This window comes from Scatophagus argus, chromosome 6 (genome assembly GCF_020382885.2).
Source record: "Scatophagus argus isolate fScaArg1 chromosome 6, fScaArg1.pri, whole genome shotgun sequence".
In the NCBI taxonomy this organism is placed as follows: domain Eukaryota; kingdom Metazoa; phylum Chordata; class Actinopteri; family Scatophagidae; genus Scatophagus; species Scatophagus argus.
Window position 1 is genome coordinate 5,387,514 of NC_058498.1, and position 25,442 is coordinate 5,412,955.

General features: G+C 41.1%; 2 protein-coding genes across 4 annotated transcripts; one reads left to right on the forward strand and one right to left on the reverse strand.

The window, feature by feature from the left end:
• The first annotated feature begins 18,983 nt into the window (after positions 1–18,983).
• ebna1bp2 (EBNA1 binding protein 2) lies at positions 18,984–22,933 on the forward strand. Its single transcript, XM_046392460.1, has 9 exons — positions 18,984–19,213; positions 19,497–19,580; positions 19,824–19,996; positions 20,583–20,706; positions 21,004–21,093; positions 21,336–21,411; positions 21,611–21,701; positions 21,792–21,963; positions 22,124–22,933. The coding sequence occupies exons 1-9, from the start codon at positions 19,118–19,120 to the stop codon at positions 22,169–22,171; spliced, it is 954 nt and encodes a 317-aa protein (XP_046248416.1). The 5' UTR covers positions 18,984–19,117; the 3' UTR covers positions 22,172–22,933.
• fam183a (family with sequence similarity 183 member A) lies at positions 20,617–24,300 on the reverse strand. 3 transcript variants are annotated; one of them, XM_046392462.1, is made up of 5 exons: positions 24,066–24,300; positions 23,866–23,925; positions 23,577–23,680; positions 22,941–23,063; positions 20,617–20,753 (listed from the first exon to the last, which is right to left on the reverse strand). In XM_046392462.1, the coding sequence occupies exons 1-4, from the start codon at positions 24,184–24,186 to the stop codon at positions 22,968–22,970; spliced, it is 381 nt and encodes a 126-aa protein (XP_046248418.1). In that variant the 5' UTR covers positions 24,187–24,300; the 3' UTR covers positions 20,617–20,753; positions 22,941–22,967. The 3 variants fall into 3 exon arrangements, with proteins under 3 accessions (XP_046248418.1, XP_046248419.1, XP_046248417.1); XM_046392463.1 differs by having other exon boundaries at positions 20,638–20,753; positions 22,957–23,063; XM_046392461.1 differs by lacking the exon at positions 20,617–20,753 and having other exon boundaries at positions 22,936–23,063.
• Positions 24,301–25,442: the final 1,142 nt, after the last annotated feature.

Below are 25,442 nucleotides of genomic sequence, written 5' to 3' on the forward strand. Positions count from 1 at the left end.
TTCCTTCCAATAAAAAGCCCCCATGTGGCATAACACATCGATCATGGCATCTCTGACACAATGGCTGCTATTGATTGATTTTGTTTAGATGTGCCAAGAGGACCTCACATCCATTTACCTCCTCTATAGCCTAGAAATGCACCATAAAAATGAAATAGACATATATGCCTTTAGTGTCCAGTCCTGCAGAGTCAGTTCAAATATGTTTTATTCCACAAATGAAAAAAAGAAAAAAACTCCAACATTACGAGGATGAAGTATCAGTCCCTCTTTGTCACACTCAGATGGATGCACTTGTGATGGGTTTAGATGTGCAGGATGAGAACAGTATTCCAATTTAGCCCTGTCTATAGCATCCCCAGCTCGTCCCCTCTTTTTACTCTATTTTTGCTGTCTGTCTTTGATAGAGTTCACAATGTTTGATATGTAAATGTTGCTGTAATAAATTGTTTATCCAGTCTGACAGAGAACTGCACACAGATCATGTTAGTTCCGATGATGGTTTTAAAGTAAAGCCGAAAGCTTGAGAGTTTTTGGAGTAACCTTTCTTTTATTTTCTGGGATCTTATTTTTAAGAGCCACTATGATGTTTATTAACATTTCAAGAATGTCTCAGCAACACTGACAGGTCTGTGGTGCAGCTGAAGATTGTGGGTTTTGGACAATAAAAAAAACCAGTACACTCCAACAGAACTGCAGGGTGGATGTCAGAACGACTGCCCTCCACTCCAGCCTGTTCGGCATTGAAATTGTTGATCACCGATCACTCAGACGTGTGGAGGTGGGACAATAAAGCGGGGTGAACTTCTGTCTCTAGCATCCTTTCTTAATTCTCCAAACATTTTTGTCACTTTTTGTGTGTACCAGTGAGAGCAAAACTATGAATTTCAAGCAGGGCCTGCCTGAAACTGTGTACCTTTATCCTAACCCTCAAATGATTATTGCATCTCGGGCCTCTCTCCTTGATGGCAGCCTCTTCACCCTGCCTTCGAGTGTGGCTGTTTGCAACTGCCATAAACACTTTTGCCTTCTGAAGTGGTCGGACAACATGTTGCACGGTCCAATTCTTTTGGAGCGTGCCCTGTCTCAGATGACATCAGTGCCTCTTGTACTGCATGTGCTGATTGAATGTCTGATTTTGAGGAGGCTCTGAAGAGCAACTTCCTGCTCTGATTTAGCAGCAAAACATGACTGTAATGTGGACTATTAATGTTACTGCACTCACAGCTACTGGTGCAGGAGGATACACTCATCTCTTCCAACTTTGCTGAGGCACAACACAGTGTTTCTGTTGATCGATGTAGCAGACTCACTCAGGGAGGTGGCGGTGACTGATGGGAGCAGTCCATCATTTGGTTATATTAGCAGCTGGCTTGTTTGTTTATTTTTAATAATATTTTTTGGTTCCAGTTGCATTATGTGGCCCCCCTGCTGAACTAAACCAAATATCAGCAATGACTGAATTTAAAGTGTGTGCCATCAAATGGCCCCAGAGAGGGAGGCTGATGTATTCTCACAGCAGTATAGCCTATTTTATTCAAAAATAAAATTAATTTGCAAAAATGTCAGGTTATTGTTTTTTTGTTTTTTTTTAAAAAAACAAAAAAACCCAAATGCTTCCTACATAGCGACTGGTTAGAGGACTGCGCACATTTATTTTTGGCACATTCTAATTTATTATTGCATGCTCCCTCCAGGGCTGTACTGGTGTTACCATTTCGTCATTTGGAAGATAATTCTACGAATTTCCACACCTGAGTGTGCTGGGTGGTGCAGTGGTTAGCATTGTCACCTCACACCAAGAGGGTTCCAGGTTCGAATCCCAGTCTGGACCCGTCTGTGTGGTGTTTGCATGTTCTCGCTGTGTCACTGTGCTGCATGGGTTTTCTCTAGGTGCTCCAGCTTCCTCCCACAGTCCCAAAAAACATGCTCATTAGGTTAATTGGCTACTCTACATTTCCCCTAGGTGTGAGTGTGTGGTTGTCTGTGTTTGTGTGTCAGCCCTGAGACTGGCTGGCCACCAGTCCATGGTGAACCCCCACCTCTCACCCAGCCCCCTTGAACCTGATGGATAAAGCAATATAGAAAATGGATGGATGAACTGAGTGTGTTGTTTGTCCCTACTAATTTACTTACAGAAAACCTGCCTCAAATCTCAAAAGCCTTTGAGCACTTTTCACAGTAGAATGTTGATAATTAACTGAAACATAGGGTTTTATATATATATATATGTATATATATATATATATATATATGTATATATATTAAAACGGACTAATTTGCGTACATGAAAAGGAGCTTTTCATTGACTCCTTCGCACATAAGACATCAACTTGTTTTTCCAATCATGTTCCTGTTCAGAGCCACCATGTTCCTCTTCAGGAGCTCCCTGTGGCAGGAAAACTCCATCTGTGTTTGTTCCATCTCTACCTGGACGAAAAGGCGAGTAGTCTTGTGAACAGATGTACTGCAATCTGTTAATGGTGGTGACACCGCTGTAAGAAAACATCACATTTCTCCCTGAAACGCAAGGGCAAAAAAATGTATTCTCATCCCAAAAAGTAGCCAAGAAGTGTTTGTATTTGTGGATGGTAAGACTGAGCATTTAAGAGTAATGTCCTGTGCTGGAGGGTAATTTGGTTTAGCTTAATTTTGTTTAGGTGATAAGATGAGAGGAGGAGGAAAGGAGAAAAGAAGAGAAAATGTGAGATGAGCTGAAACATTGCCGCTGATGTTTTGGAAGAGCTTAGAGATGCACGCAGGAGTAAATGCAGTCACTTTAATAACTCTTCATTTCACACACATGAATGCACAGACTCCCAGTTTCACACCCACACACCTGCACACGTTTGGTAATTTTGGTCAGAGGAGGAGAAGTGTCGGGCACAAAAGACGGTCCTCCACTCCCTGTTAGTAAATGAAACCCGTGTTTGGTATTAAACATGCATTAGAAAATGTTTTAGGTATTTTTATTTAGTGTATTTTAATTTCTTTATTCCTGGCAGATTTTTTTTATTGATTACCCTTGATTGATACCCATTACCCTTTTGTGCCAGTATGGTTTTTAGGGCAAGATTGGATGACACATCATCTATGTGTCATCCAATCTTGCCCTAAAAACCATACAGTATATTTATTTAGTCTTTATATCTAACCACAACCATAACCCTGAAGCCAAGGCTGAGCCAGATCACAACCTGAAGAGGACAAGCTGTGAGCTTAATTACCCCACTGCTCAAGCCTGACCGACGTGTTTTAAATATCTTGAAGATATTGTATGTTTTAAATGTGAGGGTGTTTTATATCTCTTGATAAACACCATCTCCCTTTTAATCTCTAGTTAATTCTTATTTTCACCCTAAATCCAACTCTTAACCCCTGAACAGCTCTTTGAAGAGACGAGCAGCCAGAATGTCCTCCCAGAGTGTCACCATTTTGAAGGTCTTAAATTCAGAAAAACAAAAGCAGGAGGACTCTGCCTCTTTCTCTCTCTTCCTTACACACACACTCGGGACACACAGAATGAGAGAAGAGGCTGATCAAGCACTGATCAGTCACCTGATCCTCGATCTATACAGACCGGTGTCTCATTTCCATTTAAATTAAAGGTACCCCACGTTGGCAGGACAGTACAAACTATCACTAACGATGAGGTGAGCAGAAACTATTCTTTTTCCCAATAAGACCTGCAAAATGAGCTCTTTTGATCAATAATAGTTTGTTTTTGTTAAACCTAATGGTCAGACGGATTTTTGCCAGGAATCTAACCTTTAATCCCCTTTTTTCAGTGGTGAGTTAGAAAAAATCTGTCAAGATGAATCTAAATTGTTGTCAGTTTTAGACCTTTAAGAAAACAGTGACTTGGACAGTTCAGGTAGCTGATAGTTTATCTAGATACTAACACAGCAAAAAACCAACCTGCATCTCCTCCATTGGCAGAAATGTGGATTGGGAAACTATCAGTGTAACCTTATGTTTATACTACAGCTTTTGACCTACATTTACATTTTCATATAGATTTTGCATTTTGCTTATCATTAAATAATCCATCCATTTTTTTCTGATGCTTATTTGGGTCACGGGAGCAGGAGTGTGTTTCTTCGCCTGAAGGTGGGGCCCACCACACTACCAGTGTAGCACATATCAGCTCATAGTTGTTTATCATCTTTGGATCGAGAGTTTTCAGGCTCAGCTCAGGTTTCAGGTTAAAATAAATAAAGATTCTGTCAGCTCATAACGTCAATAGGCCATTCAGCTACAAGCAGTACAGATAGTCTTGTTTCCCTAAATGAGAACCAAAACTGGCTTCTGCAGGGGGCTTAATGCAGCTGAAAGGCTTTCTAAAATCTGTGTGTGTGTGTTTTGTCTCTTTGATGCAGTTCTCTTGGGACTGAACATCTTCTTCTTTTCGTTCTATCTTTGTGTTTTGTTGTTGTTGCTCTTCTTTTTGTGCACCAGTTCAGCCTTGAGAAACTCCAGCTACCTCTTCTTTTGTAATGAATCACACCTCTCTTGTTTGCAACAATCAGTCATAAGCTTTCACAAGCTGTCATCTCAGTGGTGTGCGGTCAGAATAAGTGAATTATTGAAATCTAAAAAGTATAAATGTACATGAATATAGCCATCTAATTTGTGCTTGTCATAGCTTGTTATCTCAATTATTTTACGGAATTGTGATAACATGCATCAAATCAAGAGCATGATGGCAGAAAATCTGCTCTGTGTGCAATAGTTAATCTCCATTTAAGCTGCCATGCTGAACACTATTTTGCGTATCTGTCCTTTTAAAAGTTAAGTTGTGTTTCTGTCTCTCCTTTCACAGAGAAAATGCTTTGATATGTCATGAAAGAGAGTGGATACCACTTTCATTGGACCAGCCCAACTCATGGCAGGTCCAAAATATGATCAAACGAAACCCAATTGAAATGTAAGCAGGGGTGTTCAAATGGATTATAATTAGAGAGCCTCAAACCAATCTGACAGCAGAGCATGTGAACAGCAGCTGCTGCCCTCAAAGCAAATCTTTATTCATGAGTGTACAAACTCGCTCTCTCTGTCAAACAGACATTCTTCCTCTTTGTATTCAAAACAGATAGTCAAATTTATTTATTTATTTTTTTGTACAATTAGCTTTCTGATACAGAGCTTTGCTGTTTGTCTAATCATTTCATAGTCAGCATCTGTGACATTTACACAAAAAACAACTTATCAATGACCCCACACACACCCTCCTGCCCCCACACTCCCCCTCCGACCCCTCAAAGGAAACCCGAGACACGCAGCGGCTGCAGATAGTATGTAAATTTCTGTCCGTCTGCTGGATGGTAGAGTGGTGGTGTTGATGAAATATGGACTTGCTCTTTCCATGGAGGGCAAATGCCAGACTGTCACACACACACACACACACACACACACACACACACTGCTAAGACAGACAGCAGTGAGCTTTGTGAGGTGAGGATCTGAATTCTATAAGACTTGTGATGAATAGGTAAAGTTTAGGGACAATATTAATGAGCTGTATTGAGCAGGGAGTCTGCAAAACACGGTTGCTTTCCTAAAAGAGTTTGATTAAATGGACTTCTTGATGCCAGAATCAATTTTAACCTTTTCAGTGTTTTTTTTTTCTTTCTTTTTTCCTCATTTTTCTCCACAAGTCAGATATCCTTTCCCTTTGCACATCAAGGATAAAGTTTTTGAATAAACTCAGCACTGTATGTTCTGGTGTTATTTTTCTTAAGTTCTGACTTGCAAAACTTAACAAGTAAAGAAAAAGGAATACAAATTAGTTTACAATAAATCCATGAACGTGGGAAGATGCATCAAACATAGGATACGTTGTGCATGCAGTTTGGTTCCACTTCCTTCTGTGTGTCTTTGAGTTAGTGTGCTGATTCAGTGTGATCATTCATGACCCAGACTGCAGCTCAGTCACCTTGCCCGCTGTGATGTATGAGACTGTGGCTCACTGAGCACAAACAAGGGGAAGACTTAATGGAGAACTTAGAAAGGCTCATGCAAATATGACTGATGATGAGACGATCTGATGAGATAGTTCTTATCAGTCATTTTTAGCAAAAAATGACGACTTGCATTCAAAGCGACTTTATCTGACAGAAAAGAGCACTATGATTACGATATTTCGAATTACTGTTCTTCGATGGGAAAAGGACATATTAAGCAGGTCCTCATCAAACTCTTCTCTGGAGCTCCAAAGTCACCTTAGAGATCTAGTTGTGGTGGCCTTTTCTGCAGGTGCCCACACAATATTGAAAAGAATTCAGAAACTTCCTGTGCACTTTTTGATAAAAGGTCTGGTCTGTCTCAGGGACCTTTTTCATCAGAGTCTGGATGCTCCTCTCCAGAGTCCGTCTGATATTTTGCTGCTCAGCCTTCATCTTGTCAGTCTCCTAGTTTTGATCTTCAGTGTCCTTCTCCAGGCTGCTGGACTGCAGAATGGACAAAGCTAATGTCAGCATGATTCAGATACAAAAGGCCTTACAGAAACTATTGCGATTTCAGGACAAAATGAGGAAGAGGCTCTCAAAGTGTTCGCTCAAGACCTCTGGGCTCAAAATGACATCATTTCACTATTCTTGTGAACAAAATGAGATAAGAACTTTTTTTTTTTTCCCAGGACTGTAATTTCAACATCAGTGTCATTTGCCTAAGGCAAAGCTATTTTGGGATGGATGTGCATGGATGTAAGTAGCACTCATGGTGTCCATGGTGAGAGATATTCATTAACAACACAGCTGGCACTGCAGCCTGCCATTTACCTGGAACTGGTAATTACAAATATGGATTTTACAGGCAGATTAATATTCATTTACACTTTCAGGCACACATCAGAGCTTTCTAGCCCTGGGGGCCCAAATGCATGTCGCATCAAGCAAGTGAGACCTCCCTCTAAAATACAATAAAAGTGCCTGAAGTATTGATTGTGTTTGTTTTATTATTTGGTTTCCACATTTCTGGTTGGCATGTTTTCTAGTGTGTGCCATACAGAAGCCCTCTCCAGTTCCTGCCAATATCCAGCAACTTCACACAGCCGTTGAACAGGAGTGGACCAGTATGTCAAAGTCACCAATCAACACTCCAATGTGAAATACCCATAGTCTAAGACCTTTTTCTAAGACTGTCACATTTTAGAGTGTGCTTTAATGGTGACCAGTGACCAAGTCTCACCTGTTGCTTAATCAGCATCTTGATGCACCACACCTGCCAGGTGGATGGGTTGTCCTGACAAAGGAGAAATGCTCACTTAACACAAATTTTAAAAGAACTGTGCTTAGAATGTGAGGGGAACAAACCTCTCATGTTAAATCTTTTAATTCATCTTGTGACAAATGGGACCAGAAACAGAAGTGTTGAGTGTTGGTCGAGTGTCTGTCAGAGACTTTATATTTTGCCCGCTGAAATGGACAAAGCTTGTGCTATTTCACATTCTATTTTGCATAAAATAATTTGATCATATTCATCATCTTATCAAAGTTTAAATTTGGTCACGGGGCCATGCTGAGAAATATATATATGTATACTAATTTGTTCAGAATTTTTAGCATTTGACTAAAGTCAGGTCAAGCAACAATGGGTCACTTAAGAGCCACTGAATAAATATAGACTTTAATTGCCACAATGATACTATAAGTGGCTGAAATATATAAAAGTTGAAAAGCAGATATTTTGTGCAAGGTTTTCTGTCCAGCTAAGCCATGTGAATAAAATGAGAGCGCATTTTATTTTTTAAGGTCCTGAACACCCATCCCAGGTGTTTTCAGTTATCCTTCTTAATTAAAACTCAGCACAGGAGTACACAAATTAAGGTTGGGTCATCACCTGATGAGACAAAATTTGCATCGAAATTCAGCAAAGTTGAATGCGATGCGAAGCGATGATGCCAAGTTGCTCTTGTGATCCTCTGATTTTGCACACGTAACACAGCACTGTTTTACTGAGGTCTCAAAACTACATGAACTTTTAAGACTGATGAAGTTTTGGAGATCATCAAGGTGTTTATATTCCTGCCCTTACAGGTGCGACAAATCCAACAGGTCAGTGAGGAAGATGCCAGTCCAGCACAATGTGAACATGAGTCCTGAGAAGACGCCAAATCAGGCAGCATACATGAAAACACCTGTTAGAGTGTGTGTGTGTGTGTGTGCGTGTGTTCACCTGTGAATAACATTCATGAAAAATTTTACTAAATTAGTTTGAAAATATTCAGAACCAAGTGTAATAAAATAATGCTGGCCATATTGTATTACTATGTACAAGTATTTTACTGCTGCACGCTGTATTTGTGATACAATGTGCAGAGTCAACGACCCCCTTTTTCTTTTTTTTTCTTTTTCTTTTTTTAAAAAAAGCTAAATCTAAAATAAGGTTCATTTTAAGTTCCTTACAGGCCTGAGATTTATGATACCTTGTCACATATACTGTGCAGTAACATTTATATACATATAAAACATTAAAAATGTACCTGGTAAAATGGCTGGTGATCACGCTCTAACAAAGATAAGGAGTAAGAAGTTGCAGGAGAGACACGAAGGGATGGAGAAACTTGATTTGCAGAGTGGTAATCAGAAACATGGGCAGACGGGAGATAAATGAGTGGACAATGACTCAGTGAGGAAGGCAATTATTTGGGGGGGAGGAACACACTGAAGGGAGGGGAGATGGGATGGAGGAGAGTGGGCAAGGAAAGGACGACAGGCAGAGAGAGGCACGGAGAGAATGAAAACAGAGGAAGAGAGGAGGAGGATAAATGGAGGGACAGATTTAAAGAAAGAAGGGGAGAGAAAAGAGATGAGAGGTGTTGCCGCGAGAGGAAAAATGTCATTTGTCGCTGCCATAATTCAAACTGTCAGTGTTCCACATACAGGATCAGATATTTAATTCTGCACCACACACACACACACACACACACACACACACACAGATGGTAGAAATGCCAAATGAACGACGATGAAATGGGAGCAAAAAAGAAAAATAAACTCCACACATCCCACGATTAGTGTTTGAGCGTGGTGTCAAGTCCCCGCGTGTGTGTGTGTTAAATGTGCTGCCAGGACATGCATTCAAGTTCTTCCCCATGACTGAAAGCGATCTATTGGCTGTTGTGAGAGAGTTAACTGAGCACAGAAGGCCTAAGTATGGCCAGATGGACTAACTGGCTGGCTGGCTGGCAGGAAGTAACAGGCTGCACGCTTCTTTTTGATTGGCTCTAATTATGATCTACTGCCGTGCCTCCCAGAGAATTGCTGACTGGGTGATGTGTGTTGTAGTTTTGTCTGTGTGTGTGTGTGTGTGAGAGAGAGAGAGAGAGAGTATGTGTGTGTGTGTGTGTGTGTGTGTGTGTGCACGCACAACCGTCTGTGGTGGATCCAGCGATTTCGGAGGGAAATTAGGACAGGCTAAGAGTGAGGAGTGGCCATATGGTAACACAACTATCAGAGCTATCTCAGCAAAGTTCGTGTTCCACACTACTGTAGCTCCTCATTGTAAATAAGCTATTTTTCACAGGCACAAAATTGTCAAGAACTGAACAAATTCAAGGCTGCAAATGAAAACAGAATGAGATAATGTTCTTTCTGGCTCTGTCAGGCTGCGTTCGTGTATTTACATGACTCAGTCGACTGTGGAAAAATGTACTGTCAAAGGTCATACTTTAAAACAGTCTCACCACAAGGTCCATTTAGTGGCAAGTCCTGGAGCTTTCGATCACCACAGTACAGTGTGGCCCTGTGATAGTTTGCTGAACTGCCTCGGAGTAGCAGAATTTTATCCATATGCAAGCAAATTGTGGACTTAAGGACTCACTGACACACAGATTGAAATACTCAGAACAAACTCATTCTGAGCAGCCAAACTTTGGTCAAACTCCCTTTACTAAAATGTTATCAAAGATGCCCAGGTTTCAAGAGAAACCAAGTAGGTCAGGCTGTGTGTATATGTGTATGAAGTGTTAAAGACTTTGTGAATATTTCCACTTGATGGAATGGTGCAAAAATGTAAATATATAATTAATTATATGAATAAGATCATTTTTCTAACATTAAAGCCGCTTTGTAGGAAACACTTGTGAAAACGATTTCAAATGGAACGACTTCAACCCTCACTCTTTTTCCAGTGACACCACAGACTGCAGCTGTGGGCCGTCAGGTAGAGAAATGGGATTAAAAGTCGTGGAGAAAAGAGAGAAACATACTGAGACAAGGTGATGAATTTAAGTAATGGAACACCTCTTTCACTGCTTTTCAGAGTGATGAAGAAAGAAGAGAGAAAAAAGGTGAAGGGTGTGAAACTGTGGACTGTTGAGAAAAACATGGACATAATGTCTACAATGCTTAGAAACCTATTTTGAAAGTCCTAAAAGTCAAATTGGGCTTGTTTTTAAATACAGTAGTAATAAGTTACCTCACTTAACTACATAAGTTAAGTGAGGTAACTAATGTACCTATTTTTCTACTCAAACCATGATCTTTTCCTAAACCTAACCTAATTGTGACTCCTTCACAACATTAACAGTTCAAAACTCATAATGTGAAGGTGAAATGTTTAACCAAACGTTGCTAACATGACTGCGGAGCCCCGCCTTTGCAAAACTGACGAGTTCGAGGGGTGAGTATTGCGTCACAGGTTGAATCTTAGTTTAGCAGTTTAAGGACTCTCCTTCCATTTTTGTTTAAAAATTTCAAAGCTCATCCATGATCTTGGAAACTAGAGTTCGCAAAATGTTTCATTTAGTCGCTCACATTACGTTTTGAGAGACACAATCTGTCTTCCTTGATTTACAAATGTCTGAATTTTATGAATTCAACAGTTCCAGGTACAGCTTCATTACAACGAGGTGAACTCCACCTGCCGATGAAGATGTCATACTGGTTTCCCTGCATGCGAGAAAACAGTTTGATACTGTCTCACCGTGAACACCTCACAGATTTCTGTGCGCTGCTGCACATGCTGCTGGTGCCCATTTTTAATTTTTTGCCCTTGTCCCTCAGACAGCCTCAGTCCGCCCCTGTCAACCGTCCTCTTATCTAACACGCAAAGACAGACACCGACATTACTGACAATGAGAAAAATTCTGAAACAGATAAAAATGTTTTCTCTCCTCTTTTCCCCTCCACTGCTCCCTCTTTCTCTCCCCTCTTCCTTTATCAAATAATATCCTCTTTTAAATTCTCATCCACTTTCTCATCTCCTTCCTTAGCCTCCAGTATCCTCATCTCCTCTGTCATCCTGCCTTATTTCTGCTCAGCTTGCTCCTCCTTCCTCTCTCATCCTCCTCCTCCTCCTCCTTCCCTGACCTGCTCTTCTTCCTCTCTTCCCTCCCTCCACCTCTCTTTCCTCCTCTTTCAGAGGGAGCTGCTCTACATGCCAGGCCTCTCCCATCGCAGTCTCTTCTCATCCAACCATCAATTCACTATTCCATTCACAGGGATATGATAAGGTGATTATGCATGGACCCTGCACTACTCCAGCCCATACTTGGACACACAGTCACTCACACACACACACAGACACACACACACATCCTGCCCCCTCAGCACTGATGGAAGTTGACATCACATTTCCCTTAAAAATTCTGTGGATGTCGTCCGTCACAGAAAACTGGCAACCCGGCGCTCCCCCGATTAATTTGTCTCTTCGCTTCTAATCAGTGTCAGGATAGAGGAAGGACGGAGAGATGGTGGAACAAGGGAGAGGAGGAAGAGGAAGCCAGTGGAGAGGAAAGCAGGGAAGGAAGGCGTCTCTAAACGTTTGATTAGCGTCCACCAGGAGAGCTCTTTAGATCAAATCCCAAAAGCTCAATACACCGATGAATTCAAATGGGGACAACCTCCATTACTCCAATGCAGTTCAGCCGCCACCAAAGTCTATGCTTCATTTTCCACTTGCTGTATCTTTTATTTTAAAAGAAACAACCCAGTTTTCAAATGATTGCTGTGTTGTCAACTTGCCTACATAGTGCTTGAGTAATTGCTTTCCTGTCAGGTTAATTGCTTCATACAATTTTTTTTAGCTTAGGTCATCACTGTAGGTTCAAAGTGCATTGGAAGGCTAAATATACAAACTAATAAGACTGGCCTTCGGCTGTTGGGTGTCTGTATTAGGCTAAGTGTAGAATAATGAAATGTAAAAATGAAATATGCTGTATAGACAAGGGAAGTCTTAATGCTTCAGCATGCCAAGACATTTTGGACAATGCTATGCTTTCAACTTTGTGGTGACAGTTTGTTGAAGGCCCTTTTCTATTCCAGCATGACTGTGCCCCAGTGCACAAAGCATAAAAACATAAGACATAAATGCTCTACTGCATGAGTGGGCAAAAATTGCCACAGAAACACCCCAAAATGTTGTGGAAAGCCTTTCCAGAAGAGTGGAAGCTGTAGGCACTGCAAAAGACACAAAGCTGAGATAATAACATCCATTATAAACAGTACATATAGTATGCTTTCAGATTAACAGAGAGCATTGATTGTCTATTGTTCACATGCCTGACAAACAGGCCAATCTCCTAAAATCTAAATCTGTTACCCAGCTGAGTTCAATATTGTTTTATGTCCTCCACTCACCTTGTGCTGCATGTGTGTCTTAGTCTAGTGATCCACCTGGACACTGCACTGCAAGTACGCAAGTTTCACTTCATTTAAACAAGGTGAGAGCACATGAAGAAAAGGGGCCAAGAAAAGAAAATCACTGAGAATTGCTGATACATAATATGCCTCATCTGGGCAATAGAACACCTGGCCATATGGCGGAATAACACACTCACTGACTGGAGAGTCACACACCCCCTTTAAAGCAAATCACCTGGCCTCATAAAGCCCATTATTTCTCACTTTGTATGGGTACAGTACAGCTCACAGGAAGAATCAGAAGTGGTGATAAGTAGTGAAGAAAATGTATTCATGACATCATCTCAGAATGCTATTTTGAATAATCCAAACATATCAAGCACAAAAAACATTTAGTTAAATTCTGCATTCTTTTAATGGGGGTCGATGAAATGACTGGACAGACTGATATTTTTGACTTTTGCTTTCTCAACATCTGTAAAATCACCAGGATGACACTATATAGACAAAAAGTATATGGACATGTGACCATTAGACCAACAGAGACTTTAATGACACCACATTTTAAACACACAACTATAACAGCTTCCACTCTTCTGAGGAGGCTTTCCCAAGATGTTGGAGTGTTTCTGTGGGAATTTTTGCCCGTTCATGCAGTAGAGCATTTGTGAGATCAGACACTGACGTTGGACCAAAAGGCCTGGCTCACAATCTCCATTCCAGTTCATCCCAAAGGTGTTGGATGGGGTTGAGGTCAGGACTCTGTGTGGACCAGTCAAGTTCTTCCACACCAAACTCATCCAACCATGTCTTTATGGAGCTTTGCTTTGTGCACTGGGGCACAGTCATGCTGGAATAGAAAAGGGCCTTCAACAAACTGTTGCCACAAAGTTGGAAGCATAGCATTGTCCAAAATGTCTTGGATGCTGAAGCATTAAGATTTCCTTTCACTGGAAATAAGGAGCTGAGCCCAACCCCTGGAAAACAGCCCTATAAAGAGGCGTGTATGGATACTTGTGTCTATTTAGTATAGGTTGCACAGTGGGGTGTAATAAACATGTTAACCTTTAGGGGCTGCTGCTGTCCTTCATTTTTTTTGATAGATCCACAGACCCCATTGATTTTCTCATCACAGTAAAGTGGATCTTGTACGGACATTGTTTGTGACTCACTAGCAGTGGTCAGCTTGTGCCACTATTGTCTCTTTGTTAAATTTCCATTATCGACTGAAAGGATCTCTTATCACATCCAGCTTCAGAGGAGGAGCACACTGTGTGCATATGATGAGAAGACTCTCAGAGCCTATCACAAGCTCTTCACACCAAATGCAACCTCTCTGCTAATGTTTTTTTAAATTAAGTAACCTTTTAACCCTAAATGCTACTTATAAATGTGGTATGAGCGAGTGTGTCACATCTCATTTCTCTTACACAACATTTTCATTTGTCCCTCTACTCTTTTCAAATGCAGATGTTTCGTCCCACTCACTGTTTTCAACAATGGGCCTGTAAAATGCTTTGGATATACAAACTGGAGAGGAGAGGAATAGCAGCACAGCACAGCAAAAGGCACAAAAAAACCTTCCTGTTGACAAAGTTTGGGCAATGGTTGCTAATAAGGATCTTCCCATTTGCATGTTGCCTAATGTTAGATTTTCTATGAAGTGCAACCTTTGCCAGGGAATCTTTACAAACTGACAAAAAGGAGACCATCTGGGGAACCTCTGATAAAGAAAACTGCTGTCTCTTGTGATTTTGCTAGAGTAAATGCTTTAATTATTTCTTTCCAATGATAAGAAGGTCCTGTATTAACAAATGACATTTCTTCCCTTCTCCCTACAGTGTGATAGGGCGGAGGAAACTCACAGGTGTAGTAATGACTGCTGCATTCCACTCAGAGGAGGTCCTGCTATTGCTGCATGCTGACTTACTGTCATGTTACGGGGACACTTAATGGAGCTGAGCTGTCGTCACACCTGTGTTTTTCCTGCTATGACAAATCAAAATGTCAGCTGTGCAGCCAGTCCATCGCGTGCGACTCGGCAGTAAAGACGTCGCTTATCTTCTCGTCTTGCAGCTTCACCACTGCTTGTTGGGAAGTGTAGGCTGAGGCACTCGGGCAAAAGGGAGCTGAGGTGCACCATCCGAATGGGTTGTGGGTTGAACAATGGGCTTCCAAGTAGGGAAGAACACACTGGGCTGCAGGCCCGCACAGGGACCACTTGCTCTCATTTTGACACTTGGTGGCTCTGTGGATGAGGTTTCCACAGAGCACTTAATGGTTAGGTAATGTGACACCTGATGGCCTACAGGCTGAATTATGAAGCACTGTGTCGCTTGTTCATGGGTATATAATGTGGCCACTCGAAGGACTATTTGGAAAATGGGGTTTGATGTTCCAGTGAGTTAGTGTCTTTGCACAGATGCACTTTGTATGCCTTCACACTGTATCAAACTTGTTCACTGGCTTAATGGAAGACATCAGATGAACACGGTACACTTCTATCAGTTCCTTGACAGAAGCAGAACCGAGATCTGCATGCACACTAATCAAACAAAGCTGAAACATATTCACCCTGCACTTGGATTAGCATTGGTCTTTGGAATTTGTGAAATGTGGAGCCATGAGAAGCAGTGATTTGTGAGGAGAACCACAATGGCTTCGTGTCAAAGAGAGAACAGGAGGCTGTGACATGGACATTAACTTTCCCCTCTTGTCTCTTTGGCTCATCTTCACTATTCTTCACTTACTGTCAGTTGTCTTGGCAGGAGCATTAAAAACTCTCAGAAAAGGAATCATCAGGGAGGCCATTCATGAATGCTGATTTGATGAAATACACCTGTTTTATCTCTATCTCTCTTGGCTCTGTGGTGATAGCACCAGAAATAAATTACACATAAACCTCAAGCGCTAAAGTCAGTGCTTCATACGCCCTGCAAACACCACAAAGTTCCAATGCGCAATGAGAATTTAAGACAATTTTTCTTTTCACATTACAAGACGACTGTGTTTTCTGCTGGGTTGATAAACACAGGAAAAAGAACAGTGAGCATGAGTGTCCCCCTACGCAAAAACCTGGTGGGGTGCCAAAACATGGCAATCATACCATTCTGAAATACAGACTTACACTAGTAATATTCAAATGACGCCCACAAACACCTGTTGAGAGGCCTGGTGTGAGCTTTTCACTCAACCCAGTGATTGGAGGTGATGGACACTGGATGCCATGCCTAATGGTTCTGTTTGTTTCACGTCCAGGACAGCAGCATATGGCTAATGAGGGACAGAGTGACATGCATGGGTATCGACCAGCACTTCAGCAGTCATGTCAGGGATGTTGTGATTGAGGGAGAGGGAATGAACAACCACTCAACACAGGACAGACTGGGACAAAATGACATAAAATAATATTCCCATTAGTTTTTCCAGACTATTGTTTACTTACACATTGCCAAAAATGTGCAGGCTGACTGAGTGCCATACGAGCTCAACCACTCATCCAGCTTAGGCCTAGACATTCATGTTTGTGTTCTTTTTCCGTCCCCAGCTCCAGCAGCCAGGAATAACTCTAAGAGAGGAGTTTGACAGTGTGAATCCAACTTATTTTCAATCTGCTGTCAGGAAGCAGTCTGTCGCCCTGAGATGAAGAGTGACAGTGAGATGTGAATTCAATGGACTGCATTACTGTCTGGCTCAAACGATTATAATGACAGAAATGGAAATTATGGTATTTTTCCTTTTGAAGATGTCTCAGAGTGTGGATCTGACCATGCGGAGATTGGAGGAATTAAGGATGGCGAAGTACAAATCGTAAATATTGATTTCTGTCAGAATAGAAAGAAAGTCATTCTTAGGGGATCAGTCAGTTTCTGCTTTGAAGACTTGCTGGATAAACCACTGAAAGAGGCTGGTGACATCTCAGATGCACAGTGGAACTCATCACAGAAGTCCCCGGTCTTCTGTCTATGTCTCATGTCTCATGTCTATCTGGTATTAGTGTTAGAGTAACTTCCCCAGGCCAATCGAGTGCTGACATTTTCAGTTTGTAATACCAAAATAAACCTCAAGAGAGGTGAAAAGATTATTTTCTCACTTTTTTTTTCTTTAAAAATAGGCCTACAGTTAAAGTAACACATTTTAATGTTAACTGCTGGTCTTACAGCTGTTTAGAGCCATGCTGCTGTGGACCAAATCAAAGTAATGTCAGCACGCCCGGAATAATCAACTTTCCATTGCCATGAGGCCCTGGATCTCTGTAGTGGATTGGTTAGAGTATTACTGCCATTACAGAGACGACTGCGCACCCACATGCCGGTCAGGGTGCTCCTGTCTGATCGTGAAACCCACCGTCAAAGAGAGTGTGACTCTACCTGTCAATAACACAAGTGTAAAAGAAGCAAAATGTGGTGTGGGAAGGAAAAAAATGAATGAAAAATAATACAACACAGTTTTGGTGATCATTTTAACACAGAGGACAAGACACCAACAGACCTGCAGGTAGAGCCTTACAAACCTATCACAGAGCACATAATGGAGCTCTAATTCCCAAGCCAGAACATTAAACACCAGACAACATCTTTTGTATTTTTGTCAAATTTACTTTCATTTGGACGGGGCCTGTAATTTGTTTCAGTGGACTGCTGCTAGGAAAATCATAGAACAATGCAAAATGGAAAATTACTGTTATGACTCAGCTGGAGCTGAATTTGTACTGTTATTTCTGGTTAGAAGCTTGAAGTTAACTATTAATGAACAGTTACTGCAGTATCATATCATTTTATTTTTGTTAATCACTCATGTTTGGTGTCAGGCATTAAAGATAACATGTAACACTGGTGACTTGGTTTGTGTTTTCTTCTTCTCTGATTAAAAATGGCTTCTGAAGGCTATCTTTTATTTCTCTGAATGTCAAATGAGTCAAATTTTTATTGAACACATTGACTGTACTAACAATCACTGATAATGTAATATGCCTGGTGGTTATGCTTTACAACTCTTAATACAGTCCTTGGTGGGTTGAGATCCTCGCTTGACCACTTAAGATGAATCTCTAAAGTAACATTCTGAGTAAGATCAAGTTATCCTCATGGTCACAAGCCAAAGCACACCATTAGCATTCAGCACATGTACACTCTGGCTCTAACTGCAAGTCCTCCAAACACAACTGCTATGTGACTACAAAAGACAAATACTGTCTTTATGCATCATAAAAGTGAATGATTGTGACTCCCATCCCTTCTGCGCTACAGTGTTCAGTGATGATGCAGCAGATTGTACAGCACTTCTGACTTTCTTTCTGTTCTTCAGGTTAGGACGTTTGGGAGTTTGGGGCTTTGCATACCTTGACTTTTCTCAAAAAAACCCATCAAATTATGTGTGACGTGTTGGGAGCCCTGAGCAGAGCTACAGTAGATCGATATGGAGATAATTCATATCCAGGCAGTTATGAAGAACATAATGAGACTAGTTAACACGTAACAACTATCCTATAAAATCTGTTCAGTCCCTTAGTGATCAATCACGCAGACATGATCAATAAGGAAAAGAGAAAGAGGGCTTGAATGAACAAACTGAAACACACACACTACAGGAGAAAGAAAAAAAGCAATCATCTAACTGACAGTATCTGTTATGAAATGAGCAAAGTTAGATGTATGCAAAAATAAACAGCACATGTCATCAGCCTATCTTCTCTCCTTCAGGACAAATCTACAGCAACACTGGGCCAACAGTGCAGGTATTTCTCTCAACTGTGCAGTGTCAAAGTGACAGAAATCGACTCGGGAGAGAGCTTTGGAAAAGTGATGTCAATAGTTTTTTTCTTGATGAGGTGGTGAGTGAAGCTCTTGAGGCTTAATTTACATAGTCAGTCTCATTAAGATTTATAGTAGATTTCGTCTAGACTTTGATCTGCATAGTCCTCTTGGCACATTTTACAAGGTTCTGGCAAGAAAGTGAATGAAGATTATTGAGATATCAGTGGATATCATAACATCTATCACTTCAACTTGCTCAGGTGCACGACAGCACCTCCAGGAGGAACCTCTTTGACAGTACATACTTTACTGGAAGCAAAGTTATTTTCAAGTTATATTTTGGGTTTAGTGGAATAATATCTTTTTAGACGTGAAATATTTACCTTCCATACGACCCGCCCGGAGCCAAACGAGAAGTTTATATTCCTTAAGGAAGTGCAATCACACATATATTTATATAGAGGAGTAAAATGAGCAAATTTCAATAAAACGTCAAAATGTAAAGTTTCTAAAAGAGTTCCTATTTTTGCTCTATGTTATAGGTATTGGAGAGTACAACAAATGACACCATAATATTTGCTTATTTTACATTGTTTCATGTAGGAACCTGTGAACTCAACACATTGTTTCTGTTGGTGCACTGTGCAGGCAGAACACCCAACTGACGTCACTTCCTCCCCACGTGAAACGTTCAGTACATGTGAGGAGAGGTGTCTACATCTTTCCGCAGCTAGTTTCCTCACGTTTTAACGCTACTAGATCATATATTCTCATCATATGGTTATCGATAGCAGGAGTATGGAGTCAGCAGAGGAGGAGTCGCTGCTCGGAGCGGAGTCAGAGGAGGAAAACAGCGAATTATCCGACAATGAGGTGAGTGAACTGTGATGAAATGTTGTCATGCTAGCAAGCTAACACCTGTAATACCACTCTGCCGGACTCAGAAAAGTAGCTTTTGCTGATATAAAATTGTACAAATGATGAGACCTCTTTGCTAAACCTACGGTGAAATTGCAGTAATTTTGATTTTACTGTTATTTTTTGCATGTTGTAGATGGGTGTCTCCACATTGGCAGTAACGCTGAATGTGTTTGGTTGCATAAGAGATATAAACGTTTCAGTGTATGTCTATCAACCTTTTTTTTGTCTTGTTCAGCTTCAAGAAGCCTTTGCAAAGGGGTTGTTGAAACCAGGGATGAACGTTCTGGTAGATAAACCCAAAAAGCTTGTCAACAATGTGGTGAGTGAACTCGTAATAACAAACCTGAAGCCATCTTGTATTTCTGTGTGTAGTTAGTTATAGCAAGTAGGGGATGTCGGACAGAAAACACGTTTAATAGCGTCTTAACCCTCATGAAAGTGTAAAAAGAAACAATGAAGAGAATAAATTTTGTAACGACTGCAGTAATAATAGTGTTATATAACATACTTGGACATGAGATGATACAGTGTTTTGTGTGTGTGTGTGTGTGTTGTGATGCAGGAGGGTATGAAGCAGTGCCTTGCTGACCTTCGTAAAGACCTTCCCTGGGTGGAGAGGCTGGACATGACCAACCTGCCGGCTGAAGACGTTCATTCAAAAGTTGAAGGGAAAGTTCCTGACGTGACCAATGGCGGTGTCAGTGTGGATGACGATTTCCAGAGGGAAATGTTCTTGTGAGTGACAGAGCCTGATGCTCAGTTTGTCGACAATGTGGCATTATCAGACTCTTTTGGACCACAGTGTCCATCGAGCTGTACTGAAGCTTTTGATCATAAAATGCGATCTTTCTCAGCAGACAAATTTACCATGGAAATGTAGATGCTCAAATATACCTTTAAGGGCTTTTTTTTTTTTTGGTCCATGTTCGTTTAAAAGTTTAGATCAAAAGTTCATTCTTCAGTCAGTTAGCAGAAATGAAAACATTTTGTGTCACTGTAAGTATTGTCAGTGAAAAATCTGAAACTCCCAGCAGACAGTTTAGTTTGGTCATTTACTGTATTTCATATCTTTCAGCAGGTGCAGATAACATTGTCTCATGTTTTTGTTTCAATGAGTACAAATTGATTTTGGCTGAAAAATTACAGACGCATACATAATTTCTGTGATATCACAGGATCGACTCACAATTCTCTGTGACACTAAATCCTACAAATTTCTTGACATAAAATGGACCTTTCCCTTTTCTGATTAAAACATATTGTCACTGCTACAGATAGTATATTTTCAGGTCCCTTATGTTCTGTGCTTGTTAATTTACAGCTACCGTCAAGCTCAAGCAACAGTCCTGCAAGCGCTGCCGCTCTTAAACAAGCACGGCGTACCCACCAGTAGGCCTGATGATTACTTTGCTGAGATGGCCAAGTCAGACCAGCACATGCAGAAGGTGAGATGTTTCCTCAATACAAGGGTCTTGTCTCTGACAAGATGACACCGCGAAACAAGAAAATCAAATCAATTCTGTTTCTTCACTTGTAAATTTTAAACCGGAAATGGTGCACCGAATACCTTGATGTCTGACATACGCTGCAACACTTTGCCTTTGTTCCCTGCCTTAATTAATGTGTAATCTGCGCAAACAGTTGACATTTGGTTATATACACTGGTTCAGCAGATGCTCTTTCTTTCTGTCAGGCTTGAATCCAGTTATTGGCACAAACATGTTTTCTCTTCCTCTGTCCAGATCAGAAAAAAGCTGATCTCAAAGCAGATGATGCTGGAGAAGTCCGAAAAGGCCAAGAAACTGCGTGAGCAAAGGAAGTTTGGCAAAAAGGTCTGTGCCTGTTTCATACAGTCAATAATACTGTGATTGGATTTTTCTTACTGTACTTTGTTCACTGGAAAGACGCAGCAGGTGTGGTTCAGGTGTTCTTAAAATATCCTTTGGGATGTAGAATAGTTTCCTGTGAACTAGAGGTCTACCTTTACAATCAGTCATTGATGTGTCAACATAAATATGCGAAACATGCTGTTTTGGTACAAACGCAGTTAACATGAGTTTTGAATGCATTCCAGGTCCAAATAGAAGTGATCCAGAAGAGGCAGAAGGAGAAGAAAGCCATGATGACGGCTGTAAAGAAGTACCAGAAAGGTGACTTTCTGTGTTTCTATTCCTTCTAACTTTCACTGTGTACACAAAGGTGAAAAGTGTCTTTCTGTCGTTTATTATTATGTCCTTTGTTGTGCACTGGCAAAAGGGGACCCACAACAAATAGTTTAACCCCAAAATATTAATGTGTGCGAAGGTTTTCACATTGACATTTAGGATTTCTTATTGTTCCCACTCCTAGGAATGACTGACAAATTGGATTTCTTGGAAGGAGAAAAGAAAGCCGGCAAAGAGTCTTCTCAGGGCCCCAAGAAAACGTTAAACAAGAAGGGGTGAGACGTAAAAGTGCACACCGCCATCACAAATAGTGTGTAAGTGTGGCATTTTTACAAAAAGTTAAACTCGTACCGTTATTTTGACAGCTCCAATGCCAAGAGAAAATACAAGGACCAGAAGTTTGGCTTTGGAGGCAAGAAGAGTGGGAAGAAGTGGAACACAAAGGAGAGCTACAACGACGTTTCCAGTTTCCGTGCCAAAGTTGCTCATGCTAGGGGCGGCAAAGGAGGGAAGAAAGGCAAAGGAGGAAAGCAAAATGTGAGTCACACCCACACATGAAACCCTGCTGACTGATTTATTAAACGTAGACAAATTGTCAAAGGAAATTCTAAAGTCACACATAAAAAAGCCCACAGTGTTCCCTGTACTCTAGAGAAACTCAAATTATTTTCCCCTCTATGTTCCACCCGTTTTTCAGAAACGCCCTGGAAAATCAGTACGCAAGAAGATGAAGTCTCGCTCGTAAAAACTGACTGAGGCTCCTAAATGGGCTGGACTGCTTCTAGGCAGCACTTCCCACACCTGCTCCCCTGTCCGGTCCTCCACATACCTCAGGAGACATACAGGAGAACTCGAGCTTTTCTTCTACACTTCATGTGCAGTATGGCTTCCACAAAATGTGTCTGGATCGATGCAGGGAACTCTTCACGCTGCAGAGGCATCCTGCCGTACTGCTAAGGAAGCTGTTTGAATGACGTGACTGATGAAGAAGAGGTCTCCCCTTGCAGAAATGGTACACAACAGGGTGTACACTGAGCTACCCCACCACAAAATTGTTTTCCAAACAGTGAGAGTATTTGAATGTTAGCAAAATGTCTTCTTTATAGACCAGTTTTTATGGTCTGTGGGCACCATTTTCTCTCTGTATGCCTGCCTGAGACGGTGGTTTTAAAGCCACTTCACCTTAACATCCACACCGACCCTCCTGACTGTCGAATTTACACTGTGTGCTCCTGTTTCGTGGATTCTCTTTTTATTTTTTCTCTCTCCGCTGCTCGACACATTGATTCTATCCCGTGTGACATGACATTTTGTAATATTGAACAGCTGTTAGTTTTGCCCTTTCCCATTCATTAATATGATTAGTATGTGATGGGGAAGTGTGCTTTGTGTGGACCTGTGGAAAGGTTTCCTTTGAAAGCGTATTTGTTTTTTTTGCTAAGATAAAAATGCACAAAGTGACTTCTGTTTTGTTTGTATGATCAACAAATAAAAATCTGAACACGCATGCTCACTTGTTGGAGGATTTACATTATTTCTGTCTAATTTGATGAACGCAGGGCTGCTTCTTTGTGTTTGGTGACATCAGAGCTGCTTCGGTAGAAATTCAGTCTCTTGTCACTGCGGTTTGATGGGATCTGGGGGGAAAACAATGGACAGAATTAGCATTTGAATAAGATCGGGAAATAAAGTCTTGACCATTACAGAAGAAGAAGAAAAAGTTTATGCTTTCCTTTTTCTGACTTATGCTTCTTGGTTTTGATATTTTTACAATCTTATAAACTGTAACAGAATTCAGTTTGATCTTGATTTGAGATCCACACAAAGCTCAGCTTTAGCATTATTGTGTGCAGATTCCTATGAAAGATTGTTGTTGGATGTACTATAATTCTGTATTGTGGGAGTTCAGTCATTGTTGGGGTATCACACAATGATTTAATGTCCCATCTGAGTCCTATTTAAGATGGTTTTTATTTTGTAACATTAAGAGTTTTAAAGATAAGTTACAGTCAGGTTCGCAGCTGAACCTAAAAGTGACTTAGAGGGACAGAAAGTGAAGTGCAGGCTCTGTTCATGTTCATGTTCATGTCCATGTCCTGCAGGTTGGTTATTAATTCTAATGATGACTGTTATAACCGTTATGATTTTACCAGTGGAGCTGAGATCCATCCTATCTCCTGGCTCTCCGTCTGTGGCGTTGTATATTTCTTGGTGGGCTCCTGGCGGGCCTTGTGGAAGGCATCGATGAAGTCCGCTGGGAAAGAGAAGCACGCACGGTCACCGACACTGTGTTCATTGTCTGTAACTGCTTCCTGCTGTTAGCAACCTGTTTTCAGTGGAGCAATGTGACTCCGCCTTTAACTCTTATGTAGCCTGAATGGACGAGCATTTTCAAAACATTTGATTGTGTTTTCTTTAGTTAGTTTAGTTCAAACTTACAATTTTCTGCAATCACTTCTGTTGGTTTCCTTGACATGGGCTTGTCTGGCAGGATGTGTACTAAGAGGCGGTGGACACACACTAAAGTCAGCATACAATGCAACAATCTGCACACAGTTTAATGTCACACCAGATCTGAATCACACCCACACAGATAGCGTTAGTTATGCAGGGATGGCGGCACAGGCTAACTAGCTTACATTTCCTGTGCGGGTTGATGCTGAACTCCGTGTGGAGTTTCTGGTGTCTTTGCTCTTTCCGGATCGTCTCGACGTGAATTGCGTTTTGATGAACCAAATCCAGTTTCTCGTTTCCTGCCATCTTTTAAAGAACAAAAAACAAAACAAACAAACAAACAAAAACAAGCGGTCAACACCGACACGGAGAGCTGGCAGATAAAGAAGCTGTGGGTGATTTGCAGGAGTTTATAACTGATTTAGTTACCTAGCAACAGTAAACACTTCCTCGCGCTGCAGTGACGTGACACGACCACGCGGTGGAGCTGCGCGCTCAGAGTTCATGATAGCAGACCTGATCTTTCACTCAGGATTGTAGTATCAAAATCCTTACTTAGGAAAAAGTGCTGACGCTATTTTGTGAAAATAGTCCAGCACAAGTAGAAAAAATAAATGAATTAAAAGCGCTCACTGTGTAGAAAAATGTCCTGACCAGTGTTTTACCATGTTATATGATATTTGTGGTTTACTATTGCATTAATACATAAGCATATGTTGCGTTTTACTGCATGAGATGTTTAAATGTTGAGCTGTTGAGTCCTACATTATGGCAACTTACACAATAATCACTAATGATGGAGCACAGATTCTCTTAAATGCTTGAAAATGTATTGCACTTTACTAACCGCCAGCGACGAAACATCGAAACATTATGATCATTCAAAATCATTACAAAATTAAATCCATCCATTCATTTTCTTATGCTTATCTTTGGATGGGCTGTGGTGGCAGCAGGCTAAGCAGGTTATTCCAGACATCCCTCACAAAACAAAATCTGCCAGCTCCTGCTGGTGGATCCTGAGGCATCCCAGGACAGACGAGGTATGTAATCCCTCTGGTGAGTTCTGGTCTACCCTGGGTCTCCTCCCAGTTGGATGTACTTCATCAGATTAAATATTCCTGCTATTTCTTTACAGTAAGTACATCCTGGTTTGCAGAGGGGCATCAGCAATAAATTGTTGGTTTTATGTAGTCTCTCAGCACTCTGCAGTCTTCCCACAGACTTCCAGAAGCCATTTGTTCAAACGAATGTATGCTGTATTTCCTTCAAATCACTACTGTGTGGTGCCTTGTTGAAAATGTTTGCCTGGAGCAAACAAACCCATCAAAACATAGTGGAAGAGTGCTGAATGAATGAATATGTCCAGACTGTGAGGAAATGTAGCCCGTCTCATGCGTTTTTGGTTTTTTACTCACAAATGTTCTCTGAAAGCCACAGAGCATTTTCTAAGTTCACTCACCAGAACTGGCCGCTTTGCACTTGTAAGTCTGAATTCTGCACAAACACACACACACACACACACACTGACACTCCTTCACTGCACATGCGCGAGCCGGTAC

Bases quoted from the DNA above. Each gene is read 5' to 3' on its own strand.
- fam183a (XM_046392462.1), bottom strand. From the start codon at position 24,186: ATGGCAGGAAACGAGAAACTGGATTTGGTTCATCAAAACGCAATTCAC. The intron at 23,926-24,065 runs GTAAGCTAGTTA...ACCGCCTCTTAG, and splicing joins CATCAACCCGCACAGGAAAT to TACACATCCTGCCAGACAAG. The intron at 23,681-23,865 runs GTAAGTTTGAAC...TCTCTTTCCCAG, and splicing joins AGAAGTGATTGCAGAAAATT to CGGACTTCATCGATGCCTTC.
- ebna1bp2 (XM_046392460.1), top strand. From the start codon at position 19,118: ATGGTTATCGATAGCAGGAGTATGGAGTCAGCAGAGGAGGAGTCGCTG. The intron at 21,094-21,335 runs GTCTGTGCCTGT...AATGCATTCCAG, and splicing joins AAAGGAAGTTTGGCAAAAAG to GTCCAAATAGAAGTGATCCA. The intron at 21,412-21,610 runs GTGACTTTCTGT...TCCCACTCCTAG, and splicing joins TGTAAAGAAGTACCAGAAAG to GAATGACTGACAAATTGGAT.